The following is a 16,271-nucleotide window of genomic DNA, read 5'->3' as shown; positions in this document are numbered from 1 at the left end:
CGGCGCGTCAAAACATTGCGTCTCTGCAGGACTTGCCAGGGCCAGAGAGAAGAGGAAATTTGCCTGAGAAGGAATGCGAAACGAGGTTTAGAATTGGCACTGCCACGAGGAAAACGAGGAGGTGCGACATTTTCTAGGCTACGTGGAGATCCGCTTTTTCTTCCCTTCAAAGGTAAAATGATTTCCTCTGCGTTATTTTTCCACTGTGCTGCATTTGTTGTTACGCACTGTTTTCATATCGCTGAAGCTTATTGTGTACTTATATACAGCCTGTCCGATACTTTTTTTTATCGAGGCAACTTTTAACATAGACAGCAGCTACACATGCTGTAAAATGACAACAAAAGACAAGTTTGTGATATTGTATCCTGCAAACACGCATTAAATACTATTTGTCATAACTATTCTTCATGTGAGGACTGATGTTTTCGCCATGGATGGGATGCTGAAGTCTACTTTGTAATGGACCTACTGTATCTAGTGGTTATTATTAGGACGCATGCTGTTTGTGGTAGCAGTCCTGCACGTATGCGCCATCATCCGCGTGCACGCGCCTGACAGTGATTGTGCACGTCAGCGGTGATCGATGCGGGTTACCATGTAATATACGCTCATGTGATCATAAACTCTGACGGCAACCGCCTGATTCTCATTGATCTGCCAGTCATCGCAGATGTTAAAGCTTTTGAAAGCGGGTGGTGTGCGCGTGTGTGCGTGCGTGTGAGTGTGCGCATGTGTGAGTGTTTTCAGCATTGCTGAGACGAGGCATCCCCGCCATCTGTGCTCCGTGTGGTGGCTGAAGTTCTGCCCCAGATAAAGTGCGCCACTGCCTGTGACTTGATTCATCCCAATAATCAGATACAAACACGCTCTAACCATTAAACCTGCAAGTTTGTGTATTTGTTGATGTGTTACAGTGTTACGTATAGATGATGTGACACTGTCACTCTGCCATCCTGTACAAGGCAAGTAGACCAGCAGGTGGAAATGCTGCAACCCCCCCCCTCCAAAAAAAACCATCTACAAAATAAAGTCCACGTGAGTCAGTTCAAGAACAGACACCCTGATCAAGTCACAACCTTTCCTCTCAACAATCTGTTTTCATTTGCAGAGTGTGCATGCACATAGTTATTGATCATGTGAGGGGTTAAAACACAGTGATCGAAGACAGGGGTTACAGAGGCCGGCCTTGAAAGGTGATCCTTTACAGACAGGACTTGTAGATGTAAACAAAAGTTGTCTATGTGTTGTGCCTACAGAGTCTTTTCTGTCACATCACCCACTTTGTTTTTAGTCCCTTTTTATGACACATTATCATTTGTGAGCCTCTCAGAAATGCCTTCGAAATGATACACACATGAATGAGGGAAGTGTGACTCATAAACACAATGAGCAAGCAAGATAATGAGCATTCAAGGTGTGTTTCTTTTAGGTCTTTTTGTGAGTAAATGAAGTAAAATATGTGTCAAAAGCACCTGAAAACAGGCACCACCCTCCATAAAACTTCCCCTAACAGAAGAAGATTAGATGGAGGTACAGATAAAACACAGCAACTGCAACCAGACACACACACCTGGGATGCAAGAGCATCGTTTCATCAGTGAGATTTGATATGAGAGGGGAGTTTTTTTCCTCCTCTAGTCAGTGATGTCATGCTGCTGTATGCTGTTGGCCTTGGTGTAACACTGAATGGAGAGCATGCTGAAAGTACACGAAGTACAGAAATTGTGTCGGTGCAGCTCGTGGGCTGTATAGGACACACAGCTCATCCAGCGCTGAAGGGATACACGCTGCTTCTTCCCTCTGTCTTTCTCTGTTCATTAAGCAAACTCCCTGTCCCTGTCTGACTCTCACCCCCCCCCCCTCGCATCTCTTCCTCCCCTCTGTCTTTCTCCCGCTCTCGATCATTGTCAGAAACAGCATCAGCAGCGGCAGCATCAGTGCATTACATAACAAAGGTTTTTTTGTTGGGATACAAGGGCCCTTTTGGCTGGTGAGATGCGTGGCACGTAGCCTTTTGTGATGACACCCAGAAATGACCAGAATGGACAGCTCGATGACCTCAAATGACCTGCGGCAGGACTGATGAATAGCCAGAGTGACACGGAAAAAATAAATATACAAACATGCTGAGAGGCATCGAGACAGATGAAGAGAAGACACAGGCAGGCGGAGTGAAAGATAAACTGGTAAAAGATGGACAAACACCAAAGACACACACTGAGGTTATTTAGACAGTCTTTGCCCTGACGTGTCAGTTTTGATAACATTTTCTGCTGCTGGAGCCTGTCTGGATCTCTGCGATCTGCTTCTGTAGTCGTCCAATCAGTTATGTTATCTGTTTTTCTGTCAGAGGTTTTTTTTAGTGCAAATCAGCCTGGATTGACTCTTTGCGTCAGCATTTTACAGTGTGTCAGCAACATCCTTGTTCACACAAACAATGTTGCCTTGCAAAATGATTTTCAAGCATGTCCACCCACTAAGATGAGTGTTGTCCTGTTCTGGGAGGCTGATGGAAATTATTATGAAATGTCATACAGCGTCATAGTCCTGCCTTAAACAGGTCCAGGACATTTTCATCTGTTTAATGTGGTTTACCTACAGCTTATTTCATGATTGATAGACTGCTTGTCTTTACAGCTACCTATTTCCTTATTTTCTATTTTGTAATTCTGTCATTAGGGACTGCATATCAGAAAAACCAGAAAAAACATTTGATGACAGTTACAGAGTAAAATAAATATTATGGCCAAATCAGTGGAATTCATGCCTGCTAAATCAAAGCCACAACATCTCTAGGGCTGGAACTAACAATTATTTTCATTATCTATCAATCTGCCAATAATTATTAGGATGATTATTGTCAGTGTGTCCAAAACCCATTAATATTCAATTTACAATGATAAAAAGAACAGAGAGAAACAGCAAATCCTCATAAGTACCCAATGGTGGGTGTTTTTTTCTTAAACAATTAATTGATAAATCAAAATAGTTGCTGATTAATTTTCTGTTGATCAACTAGTTGTATAAATATGTCAACTTTAGTGCTCAGCCCCTCCATAGGCCTGGCAAATAAAAGCTAAGACTTCACTCACTGTATTAGAATATATTTTAAATCATATTAGTAAGAAGTATCAGTGTTCATCCAAAGCTGCTGACATACACTGGCACTCTGTTGTTAGGGCTGTAATGAAGCGATTCTTCAGCGAGCGACTGCAGATAATACACAGAGAGAACTCCACATGGATTATGTATGACCCATGAGAAGATGCGTAACACGTGCAATACTATAATCCTGCACTGCTGTTGAATGTCGCTCAGTTTAAAGGTACATTAGCACGTCAGGAGATTCACTACGTTAACATGCTGACAGCTAACTGTAATAGCATCCCATGGAGCGATTTCTACAGCACTTAGTTTGAGTAAACATCTCGTCTGTGTCATCTGGCCTCAGCTGTGATGGACGTCACATTTACATTTATGACATTTAGCTGGTACTTGCCTGAGTGTCTTGTCCCAAATACAGGAGTAGAGGCTTAAAAGAAGAAGCTTAAATATAATGTAATTAAATTCTAATTAAAAAGGTCAAGTTTGAAGCTTATGTTCTTAGATTACCTACAGTACCTAAGACTAATTACTTTGCTGTAATCAGACTGCAAATTTTATTTTTACGTATAGGGCTGAGTAACAAATTTTCATTATCTACTGATTAATCGATAATCTAATCTATAAGATGCAGGAAAATTGTGAAAAATGTCATTCACAATTTCCTTAAGTTCAAGGTCTTGTTTGTTCTGACCAACAGTACAAAACCCAAATATGTTCAGTTTACAGTGATATAGAACAGATAAAAAGAGCAAATAGCCGTTAGAGAGCAAGTAGCTGGAACCAAATATGGTTCGTATTTTGCTTCAAAAAATAAAAATTAATTTTATGTATTTCAGCTAATCAATGAACGAACCGTTTCAGCTTAAATTAAATTCTTTTAATAATACAGCATCCAAATATAAATGTATTGAGTGGGAAAGGGTTTCTGAATTGATAGGACTGGATGCCTCACAAACTTCTTCCTTGTCCTGAGATGACAAAGGATAAAACATGCTTTGGGTTAAACATCGGTCTGTATATCTGGTGTGTGTGTGTGTGTGTGTGTGTCAGTGTGTCTGTGTGTGTGTGTATCAGGGGTCAGCTCTGACAACTGTACTGAGCGTGTCTTTGTGCGCCAGTCCCACGCCGCTGGCATGGAGTCAGAGGAGAGAAAACAAGGGCACGTCTCACTGCCTTATTTATTTATATCCCCCGGTCCTTCCCATCAGCACTGGAGCCTTTATTGCCTCCGTCCGACACTAAAAACAATCATATTGCAGAGCAGTAAAGGAAAGAGGCCACTCTCCCCCTTTCTCTGTTGTTTGTCCTGAACTCACAGAGGCCTCCTGCTCCCATTCAGTATTTCATTAGTTTTTCCAGATGGTCCAGTAAAGATGGACAGGAAGGAGGAGAGACAGAATGGGACAACATAGTGTATTGTAAAGGTGATGAAACAACTCATAAAAGTTTTAAAAGTGTTTTCTTAAATAGAGAGTCACAGTCTTGTAAACTACAAAAAAGTTATTTAGTTAGAAATGTCATGTTTTCTGTATACATTTAAATTAGAAAGAATAGTAGTTGAAATAGAGAGGCAGACAGGTGAGGCTTCTCAACAACTTTATGAAAAGTACCACATGGGGATAGAACTAGATTAAATCATGTGATTGGTATGGTGTGTTTAACAGCATGGCCACAGTGCTGTTGCATTATCAATAAAACCACAAGGACTATAACTGCACCACAACGTAGAGAGCACAGGCCTCTAACCTTTTAGTTTCTCCTGTACAGTTAGTCAAAGCATACTCCTGTCCTCCTGGCCCCAAGCCTTTGGGATGGGTTCCCAGGCCAGCTTGCTAATCTTCTCAGTCACCAGGGCATACCAGCAGAAGTATTTTAGGGGCTCGGTCTATTTGGATATCATGGAGAGAGGATAGCACGATCCTCACGGTTGTGCTAGGCTAAGCAGATTATCTCTGCAGCCTCATAGACTTAAACACAGAATGTGAGCTAGCTTTGCTGCCTCTGTGCACTGAAAAGGTCTGACATTCAACTGGAGTCAGAGCAGAATGGAGACAGCTGCAAAGGAACTCCACCTTCAATTAATGACTGTTTTGATGTTTGATTTTCTGCCAATACTTACTTGATTTATTGATTAATTACTTGGTCAGTGAGAAATACCCATCATATTTTCAACAGTCTGTTGTGTACTGGCACAGCGGTACTTTGAGAACATCAACATGCTAACATGCTCACATCCAAAATGTTAACATGGTGATGTTTAGCGGGTATAATGTTTGCCAACTTCACCACTTTAGTTTTGCTTATTAAATACTTGCATTGGACAAATTTTGACATGGGGATGGTGCTAGATCAACAATTAGCGGTTTACCAAAGTCATTATGGTTCATCCATGAGAGGAGCATGTATGTGTGCACTAAAAGTCATGGCAATTCATCCAGTAGTTGTTGAGATATTTCAGTTTGAACTTCTTGATACTTCAGTAGTGGACCGCTGCCACTTCTTCAATGTGTTGGTTTCCTGTGTTGGGAAACCTGTACCATGTTTGAATGAATCTCCTGCAGTAGACTTCCATCAGTGTTTTCAGCAGTGACCCAGCCTGGGACCGGCTCATTAATAATGCACGATGTCATCTCATCATAGATTTTTGAGGTTTTAAGAGTTTCACAGATGCAGGCAGGTTGGAGAATCTCTAAACCCACAGAGCAGACTGTAATCCCATCAGCAATTATACACCTGTGGCTCAGTTTGCAACATTAGCTTAAGGAAGCAGTTGTTACACAACCATGTAACCATTAGATGCTGTTTTATCTTCCCTGTGCTCAGGTGTTCGCCTCCCGACCCACCGCCCACCACGGCCCTCACCTGCGTGTTGCGGTGCTTCCCCTGTGAGCCGACCTGGGCTGGCAGTCCCTTCTTGCACCGCCCGCCAACCCCGCCCATGGTCAGAATGACGCGCTCTAAGACCTTCCAGGCGTACCTGCCTAGCTGCCACCGAACCTACAGTTGCATCCACTGCCGAGCTCACCTGGCCAACCACGACGAGCTCATCTCCAAGGTAACCAGCAGCAAAAACAGCGCACTGCTCTAGTAACTTGTCTCATCTTACCAACAGCGGTTGTCCCTGGAAACCATTAGGATAGTACTTCAGGCAGCTAATTATTACATACTAGTTCTAGTTTACAGGCAGATGAACTTCATGTTTTGTTCTATTATGGGTAAGGTTTTACTTTTGAAACAAGCAATTTACAGTGTAGTATTTGTCTCTTCCAATTTATAGAACAGTTCATGTTAAAGAATATCATTTACAGTTAACAGCAATTCAAAGGACAAATGCTGAAGATGTAAAAGAGGAAGAACTGATCAGGAATGATAAAAATAAACAGCAGGCTCAACACCTGTATGTCTGTGTCAGCTGCAGCCACGCTATTTCCTCTGCATGGATTATGTTATAAGCTGTTTAGTGAATTGGATTATGAATGCACTATCACTTTTTCCACATGCAAAAATGAAAACATGCTCACCTGTGCACAAAGGCCTTTTGCCAATTGTAAGACAGCTGCTCTAAATAAATCTGGTTAATGTGTCTCTCTTTTCATGTTGTGGAAATTTTAGACTGCATTATTAGTATTAAAGCTACTTATGCATATGTCAACCAAGATGTTATCGGTAGCATATTGGTTATTACTGGCAGACTACACAGATAGATAGATATTATTATTGATTTTGTCTAATCATAATGAGGGCATTTTTACAATTAGGCCAAACCAGGTTTCTTATTTGACTGAAGCATTATGGCAATATAAGAGCATGCTTATATTTTTTTTATAGACTTATTACACTGTATAAAGGGTAGATTCTTGCAGCCTTTTCATCTTTGTCTCATCTCATTTGTGTCTGCAGTCGTTCCAGGGCAGCCAGGGCAGAGCGTACCTGTTCAACTCAGTGTGAGTATCTGTCCACAAAGGACAAACCTCTCCTGCTACATTTCCACCCACCTGTTTAAAAAAGGCTTTGCAGGTGACTTTATGTGTTAGCAAAAATATGCTGGACACACGGGAGAAACCTGATCTAACATGCTCAGGTCTTATCAAATAGGTTTACAGTACGTGTTGTTCCACTTAGTAGTTGTGTTGTTTTTCAAGCCCAGTGTAGACGGAGCCAGCATGTGCCTCAAGCGTTGTCATTATCAGCTGAATTGAGTGTGAAAATTAGGCTGTTTGAATCTATGCTTCACGGCCTGGTGCCCTATCACTATGCACCGTGTGAGTGGGTGTGAGGCAGTGACTCACTCTGAGCACATCATACAGTATCTGCATCTGAGTAACTTGGGCACTTTCATATGGCTATTTTTTTTAACTTTTCTCATGTTTCTCTGCTTATGTCTCCTTCCTCTCTACTTTCCTCCCCATACACTGATTTTCCCTCTCTCAGGGTGAATGTCGGGTGTGGACCTGCAGAGGAGAGAGTTTTGCTCACAGGCCTGCATGCTGTAGCAGATATCTACTGTGAGAACTGCAAGACGACCCTGGGCTGGAAATACGTAAGTGTCCTTGGCTGATTTGATGCGCAGCACCACAAACTGCATCCAAGGTTAGAGGATGATAAGCTGGGAGGTTGCTATTATAGCACTCCCTAATTTTATTTGCACCCTAATTATGTTTGGACCTCCTCTTCTCTCAGGGTCATTGCAGTGGTACAGCTGTGGACTGAATTATTTATTAGACAGACTTCTCAGAGCAGTTGGAGACAAGAAGGAGAAGTCTTAATTTATCTTATGTGACTTGTGATGAGTTTTTGTCATTTAACAGAAGTGAAAAATATAATCGATTTCATTGTAGTGGCGTTGTTATAGTAGTATAGTAGTCGTATAGTATGGCTAATCATCACAACTGTCATAATAGTTGATTAAACTCATAAACTCTGTCAGTGTGGTTGATTTTAACAGAGTGTTAAAATAATGTTGACAGCCTCACCGTGTACCTCTAGCTAATATTGCAGGTATATTTACAGTCAGAGTCTCTGCAGAGCTGTGATATAGCGTGTCAAAACACACGTGCAGTATGTATTTAGTACAGACGGTATTTTAGGTCCCATGTCTGGGTGAACAAAACAGGATCCACATGTTAGCCGTCTTCATATATCAACAGAGCTGAGCATGTGCAGCTGTCACTGGTGGACCTTGTCAGCATGGAGGTGAGAGTTTACATTATAGGTCGTGTGACTGTATCCTTAAAGGGTTAACTCATATACACATGTATACACACACAGTATCCTTGTTGTTTGGCTTCTGAAAAGGCGACAATTACCGGCACTCTTTGCCTAACCTCAAACTGTTACATTCACACTACGTGTCTAACCTTAAACCTAAATCTAAGTTTTTCCTTATGGTAAACCAGCTTCAAAAGTGGCTACTTTTCTGGGTGGCTCCTATTCCTGTCAGGACACTACAAGGCAAAGAAAACAGAGGTCATATGCACGCACACGCTCATAACACTAGATAGGACTTAATGGACGGCTGCCTTTAATATCAGTTGCAGCAGTGCTGATTTTCTGCACTCGTCAAAGTTTTATTGAGAGGCTTGACCTACTGCACTTCTACACTGAGAAATCTGATAACGTGTGTCTGCAGCTCTGAACCAAAATAGCTGAAGACAAAACAAGGTACAGACGCTCCGCAGTGAAAGAACATTTGTATCGACCTACTGTGCGATACTGTTTTCAAGAGAGGCTCACAGTGAGTGGGCTTTGAGGAAAAACACAAGGTTGTTAATGGACTTGGACAGTAAGCAGAAGTTGTCATTTTGTAACATTTTTATGGCATTGATTAGCAACTCTGTGTAGTGTGTAATCCAAAATGGAAAGTATGTAATAGCCTTTAAAACATGAGCTCTGTCAAAATATTGCCCATATATAATGTTTAGTTAAAAGGGGTTGAAAAACATTTTACACTATAAAACGGGATTCGATATAAATAGGTTTACTGCCTGCTGCTAATATGGTTGGTAACTGGGGCCAGGAAAAAATTATTTGGGAATATGGGAGGTGGAGGCAGAATAAATTTAGGTGCGATTAGCGAGCAGCAGCCACCACAGCTGAGTGTGACCACCATGAGAAACAGCTGTTAATCAAAAATATACGCTCCTAACATAATCTTGTTTTAAACTTAAAATTGTTGTACTCAAACCTGCTTTGCGTTAAATGCTGTTAGCATGCTAAAATGCTCACAATGACAACTAACATATAGATGTTAAGTCTTTTGCTAATTAGCGCTAAAGACAAAGCAAAGCTAAGGTGATTTGTTTTAGTTAGTAAGTACATAGATATAAACCAAAGAAATAGACATTAGAGAGCCTTTGCGGTTACCAAGTGGCATCAAGTTTGGTTTTCGATCTTTTACTTTACATTACATACTTATTCTTACTGTGTTTACAGCATCTCTTTAAGCTAGGCTAATTACTGTTGCAGTCATGCTTTTCAAATGATTGACATTTTGCATTCAGCAAATGAGAAAAAACGAATAAATAAATGGGTGAAAATGTTACTTAATAGAGCAACACTTAGTCCAGCTAATAAGCTTCTGTGTAGCTCAGACTCTTGCTCTGGTATTTCTTATAAATCCCAATCATATTTTCCAGAGGAATTTCTACCTCACAGTAGAAATGCACGTTACAGCCTGCAAAATTAGAGCACACTCTACGTCAGTGTTGGTGGTTGCAAGACTCAAACCTGTGGCCTTTTGTTTCCAGTTTTTTTTTTGTTTTTCTCTGGCAGATTTAGTGCTTAGAGACACATTCCTGCCAATATAAGGTATAACGACCCAGTCTGGTCAGTTTTGATTCTGCAGGCTCCTCTGCAGTGTTTAGTGACTGACGGTTATATAACCAGCTTCCAAAGAGCCAGGAGCAGAGACAGGCCAGAACTGAGTCAAGGATTGAAAAGACTGTCCTGAGCAAGTTTTTTTAGTCTACTTGTGTCTTTCCCTATACTATCCTACTCTCTGTCAGAGATATAAACATGTTTCTCTCTCTTCATTATTCTCTGTCCATCTGTAATTTGAATTAAATTCTGTCTCCCCTGTCCTCTGCCACACCCTCCAGGAACATGCCTTTGAGAGCAGTCAGAAGTATAAAGAGGGCAAGTTCATCATCGAGCTGGCTCACATGATCAAGGACAACGGCTGGGACTGAGGGACAAGCAGTCGGGACATGACCACAGCTGTGGAGGGGAGGGGGGGACTGGGTGGCTGGATGGATGGACAAATGGATGGGAGGAAGAGGGGGGGCATGGTGGGTCATATGTGGTGGGTGAGTGTGTGACTTTGGTTTGGCTGATTTACTATTAACCTCTGTAACTCTCTGCCCATCCCGCCCTACCACACCTCTTGATGTATACACACAACATACACACACACACACACACACACACACACACACACACACACACACACACACACACACACACACACACACACACACACACACAAACACAAACACAAACACAAACACAAACACAAACACACATCAAGGTCCCGGACATCCCAGCTTGACAGAGAGACAGACTAGGCAGGCTTGTACGCAGCTAGCAGGACTAGGTAACTGGCCAGCAATACACGACAAGATGTCTCATTTTCATGTTTTTTTCAAAACTGAAGATTTGATAGCTCTTAAAAAGGTGATAACGTTCCCCCTATACCTGCTAGGAGATATCTTCATTGTGTGAAGTATTCTACCTTCTCTAATAATAATGTTAAAACCAGTTGTTAACGGGTAAATCAGTGGAAATTTAGCCAGAAGGAGGCCAGTTGGCCTGGTGGTGTTCACTGGCCTTGGCTGAAGAGCTGATGGACATTCTCTCTGTCCAGAGCGTGAATGAGATGACCTAAGATGATTATAGCAAATCCAGCTGATCGGGACCATGCCAGCTGGGCCAGTGATGAGGCCTGGCGCTGAGGCTTGGCACGGAGGCCCGAGCACATGGACGTTGGGTTGTGGCGGGGGGAGGTGGGCCACTCACTCCACATGATGGGGAGGGGAAGATCCTGATCCAGTTATGCAGTGGCTTTGATGGCCTCTGGCTGGGATCCACTCCATGTCTTGCCAGTGATGTGGTTGAGGACGAGCAGGGTGGGCCGACAGTGAAAGAGATACAGACAGACAGCCACCAGCTTGTCCTAAAACCTCACAGGAATTTGCCCTCGCAGCAGCAGAGCAGGTCTCCTGGGTTTTATTCATCCTTCGATACACAGAGTCGTGTAATGTGATCTGCTGATCCTCCCCATGTGTGTCTGGTGTCGGCAGACGCATTGTCCACCTTTGTTACTTGGCCAGATAGAATTATACAACATAAGCTTGTCTCAGGTGAGTGATTTTGGCAGGGATTCCCAAAGGTTTGCGAGCACTGTGGGTATCTCTCTGCTGTTGTAGGTTGATAAGCAAAGGTGACGAGGCTCTGTAGGCTTGGGAGGACGGCTAATGATCAGTCAGACACAAACACAACCCCGGTTATCATGCGAATAACAGACCTCCCCATAGTTTGATCTGAAGAACCAAATTGCCAGTGCATGACTGGTTTCATGCGCCAAGGGAAATGCAAATAGTAAAAAACAAACACAAAAAGTAAGTTATTACTTACTTTTACTGAAATTACAATGTACATACATGACCACGGAGGTGTGCACTGTAAATGCATATGTATAAAAGGTAATACCTATCACTCTCTTTCAGTCTGGGATGACTGCTGTTTAACTGCTGTTACACTGAACTTCACAACTGGCCCTCACAAAACATTATAACAAACCTACTGGGCAACATCATGAAGCAATGCATTAGACAGACCTACTTACTTATTCTTTTGCTTCTTAATGCACCAACACATTACCTTCTTAGGTTTTCCCCCAGTTTTAGATCATTTTTCTCACCTGAGTTAACTTGCTAAATAGTCCTCATGCATCATCGGGCTTCGAGCTATGACACATGGGTAATATTTGAGAAAACATTAATGAGAAGCATTGCTCAGGTACCTTGAAACTAACTTTTCTTTGCTAAGCCCAGGATCTTACTTAATGTGCTGGATGTGCTATTCTCTGATGGAAATGTGTTATTTTCAAATGAGAGAATCCATTACAGCTGCCTCCATCCTGTGGAACGTTAATGCATGCATGATCTAATACTAAGAGTTTTCTGACCAGTTTTGTGCTCGGCCCTCATCACGTTTTTTGTGAAAAAAAAATTGTGTGCATTAGAGTTGCACTGAAACCTTGTGCTGTAATACAACATCTAATCAGTTGCATCCCAGTCCGTTTGAGCTGTGAGATCCCTCTGCAATGGCACAAAAGCACTGCAGATTAAATGTGATCCTGGTTTAGGAAAGTTAAATTAGTTGCCCTGTCAAACATAGTTTCCTGTCATTGCAAACATTGCTCTGGACGTTGCCCTGTATATGGTGAGCCCTGTTCAAAACTCAAACCTAAACAGATAACTCTTCTTCTTCTTCAGTAACACTCAGCAGCTGATTGTTCAGTCGGAGGCTGTGACATTAAACCCAGCACAACCAAAGAACCCACCCATCAACAATAAGTTGACCAAACAAAAGATCTCATTTTGCTTGGACAAAGTGTTGCAAAACAAGGGGGTGTGTGCATAGCTGAAAGCCAAGGTTGTGGATAGCCTTTCTCTGTGATATATATAATGCATTATGATTTTGTAAACAAAAGATCTTAATATATAAATATATTCTATTTACTGTATTCACCATGAGGATTACCATTCATGTCAACCTCCGTGTTACAGACTGTAAATAGTGTTAATGTATTGTGTTTTATCTATGATCTATACGATGATGAATGAATATGATTTAGGTCATGTCATGCTTTCTCTCTGGTACCCCACATTGGCTGTACGATACTACTTTTTTACTGAAAATGTTTCAATTTTAATGTCTTTTGTAAAGGAGGATGCTGATGTTGACTATATATCATTGGATCTTCATCTAATAAAAAGCACCTTGATATCTGTATGGAATACAGAGTTTGCTTCTTCATGTACAACCTTAAATCTTGATACTGTGAGTCATGCACCTTAAAGGGGCACGCCAACTTTCATTAATCTGGGGTCAAAAGAGACAGATTTTGAAAAGAATGGTCAAATTGAAGCAACAGAGCTTAGATATCCCAGGTCAAATGCCATACACACTGGAATCTACATTTTCCATAGTGCGGGAACATTGCGTCTTGTGTTAGGCCCTCTCTGCATGGTAGACATCCATGTCTTTCAAATTTCACCCCCGAGTTCATAATGCAGGGGTTTTGTTATGAATTTGAAGTCTCAAGACAAATTCGGGATAACCTTGATGATGTGATCAGGGTTATTTATAGCAAGACTTGATTATATTAAGTTTAAAATTATTTGATGTTTGAAGGCTCTTTGTGTGTAACAGACATATAAGTTGTAAAACCTTAATTTTATGCCTTTTTAACTATGATCACTATCACAAACATAAAACCACAATCAAAATGTGTTCTCTTTTTTAGCTCTCGTCCATTTTAACTAATGACCTACTTTAATAAATTCATCTTTAATTAAATACATTTCAAAATATGATTTAAAAGTAGCTTAACCACCTCAAATCTTGTATGTTTCAACGTCGCTAGCAATGAGTTACTGCTACTCTGCTAAGCTAGGCTAGTAAGATCCAGTTTATCTGGAGTTACTTGTTTTCTCAACTAAGATTCAAGATTTAGACACTGTCTTATTTATGTGGTATTACAAACTTAATTTGCAGCTTTGTCAGATAACTCATTTGAACCGCTGCTTTGATTTTGCAGATGATAGATGCGAGTACAGCTTCTACACACCAATAACATTCTATCTTAATTAAAACACACATATGATCAACAATAATGGTGAGAGAAATTAGTCATTCACTCTAATTATGGGCTGGATGTTTGCGTCAATTGACCAGACATCATCAGAGGATGTGCGCACAAAGTCTGCTGCGACCGAGCAGTGATAATAGGTGGTGACATTTTGTTGTCCCCATGGTAACAAATGCATCATCTGTTACTATGGGGGGGGGGGGCTGAGAAAAAACAGTAACAGCCAACAACAGCAACAACAACAGCAGCAGCAGCAGCAGCAGCAGCTTGGTTTCTCTTCCACCAGTGTCACGTCTCAATTTAATATAGGAAATATCGTGCAGATGATTTTTGGTGTAAAAGTGGATTTGAAGATGCGTGTGCGTGTATGCGCATGGAGGATGGCTATGAGTGGGTGGGGTAAGAGTCACACCTGTTAGTCATACATTAATCAAGCTCCTCATCATGCTTACTCTCCTCCTCTTCCTTCCTCATTTCAACTCCCCACCACCACTCTTATATATATGCTTTTTCTTTTCTCCCTTTCTTCTTCAATTATCCTTTATCCCTTTCCCCCCTCCCTCTGTCCCCTGTCCTCCTCTGTCTCTCCCTATAGTGTTGTTTTCAATGATCCTCCTGGGCTGATTTCTCTCTGTCCGACTTGGCTAACCCACTCCAGATCTCACTGCAGCAGATGGTGCTGGGTTTGCATTGACCAGGTCTCCTAGCAACCCAGTCTCTCTCTCTCTCTCTCTCTCTCTCTCTTTCCTAAAGCAGAGCAGCAGAGGAGTTGGTGTCATGCACTGTCTGGGTCTGCCGTGCCCCCACCCCTCCTCTGTCTCTTAGTTGATGTCTATGTTTATGTCTGTGCCTCTGTCTCTTTCTCTCTCAGATGCAAAAGTAGGGCAGGGGGCTGACTGTCTGGATTACTATACATGTGTAATGATTAAATTTGATGGGCAAAATGGGCAAAGCAGGACACCACAACCGATGTGATTTGTAACCCTATGTGACCTAGATTTTACAGACGTTCACGTATGTTGTGATGGCAGGGAAAGATCACATCTGGGTCACGCCGGGTTTAAAAACAACTTTGCCCCCACATTCATGTTATTACTACCTGCCAAAAGCTACGTGTGTGTATCACACCATCAGGTTTGCATGTACAGACATGCGACACCGTGACACAGTCCAGCAGGCTGCAATATACAGTCTGCTCTGCCCAGACACACACACTGTACTTCATGAACACAGGAGGGCAACTAAGGACTTGTAGCCTGAAATGGTATTGGTTCTTGTGCTTTCAGGCTGCCTGGCCTGAGGACACACACACACACACACACACACACACACACACACACACACGGAGGGACCCTAAATATAGCCTCACTACACTCTACACTCTACTTCATCTGTTTATCTCAACAGTTTTTATTGTTTTAATTGAGGGGAGGTGGAGGGATTTACAGCAGCTGAAAGCACACAATGTATGAAGATTAAGTAAATAAATTTAAGATTTTGAAAGCAAGAAATAAATATAGAAATACATTTGCAATAAGATGCTGCTGTCTTACAAATTGTGTGTTTTACCTCCCTTAACCTTTTAGTACTTAACGGTATTTAATGATATTCTTATCTAACTTGGAAAGAAAGCAAATGATTTCTCCTTTAAACTTTTCTCCAAAATGCCATTGTGGCAACGTTTGGTCCTGACAAACAGAAGTTCAGAAGCACAGTCACACAGAAGCCTCCAAAGTCTCTAATGGCCCACAGAGCAATCATCCATCATGCACACAGACAGTCACAGACTCTCACAAAACCACCGCCATCACACTTTAGTAGTGCTGAGGGGGGAAAAACACAATAAATGGCAGTCACATACCATATTATGATGCTTCTGTCCCTGATTAATTACTTTAATTTATTTTTCCAGCTGCATCACACAGACAACACGAACACTTCATCATTCTCCTAGAAGTCTGTTGCCTCGTAGCACAAAGAACAACAACACACTGCTTCATGAGAGCACTAAATAACTTTGTGTGTACTTTCAGTAAATAAAGATGTGCTTGCTCCTTTGTAAAAGGTTGTGTCATACAGCTAAGCGGTACCAGATATTGATGAGGTAGCCATGAAGCGTCCCCAGGAGATTGTCTGCAGCAGCATCTAAAAGCTGCTTTTGTGGCTCTTCATTCTGTTGAGGGGAATCATTGGCCCCTGAGGGAAGCAAAGTACCGCCTGCTTGTTTGTTTACTTGGGAAGAAGTGCCCACAGGCCTCAGTGGAGAGGGCAAGACTTTTTTCCTCACCCT

At 41.8% G+C, this 16,271-nt stretch overlaps 1 protein-coding gene across 1 annotated transcript; it reads left to right on the top strand.

Annotated features, from left to right (window-relative positions):
- The first annotated feature begins 15 nt into the window (after positions 1 to 15).
- On the top strand, positions 16 to 13,120 carry LOC130167589 (protein yippee-like 2). The gene is made up of 5 exons (XM_056373918.1): positions 16 to 172; positions 5,932 to 6,163; positions 7,009 to 7,052; positions 7,540 to 7,648; positions 10,206 to 13,120. Exons 2-5 carry the CDS (start codon positions 6,047 to 6,049, stop codon positions 10,293 to 10,295), a joined length of 360 nt encoding a protein of 119 aa, XP_056229893.1. The 5' UTR covers positions 16 to 172; positions 5,932 to 6,046; the 3' UTR covers positions 10,296 to 13,120.
- The last annotated feature ends 3,151 nt before the right edge of the window (positions 13,121 to 16,271 follow it).

This window comes from Seriola aureovittata, chromosome 4, assembly GCF_021018895.1.
Source record: "Seriola aureovittata isolate HTS-2021-v1 ecotype China chromosome 4, ASM2101889v1, whole genome shotgun sequence".
NCBI classification, from domain to species: domain Eukaryota; kingdom Metazoa; phylum Chordata; class Actinopteri; order Carangiformes; family Carangidae; genus Seriola; species Seriola aureovittata.
This window is presented reverse-complemented; position numbering and strand designations above follow the sequence as displayed.

Excerpts from the sequence above, each read along its gene's own strand:
- LOC130167589 (XM_056373918.1), top strand. The coding sequence starts at position 6,047 with ATGGTCAGAATGACGCGCTCTAAGACCTTCCAGGCGTACCTGCCTAGC. Across the intron at positions 6,164-7,008 it reads ACGACGAGCTCATCTCCAAG|TCGTTCCAGGGCAGCCAGGG; the intron begins GTAACCAGCAGC and ends TTGTGTCTGCAG. Across the intron at positions 7,649-10,205 it reads CGACCCTGGGCTGGAAATAC|GAACATGCCTTTGAGAGCAG; the intron begins GTAAGTGTCCTT and ends CACACCCTCCAG.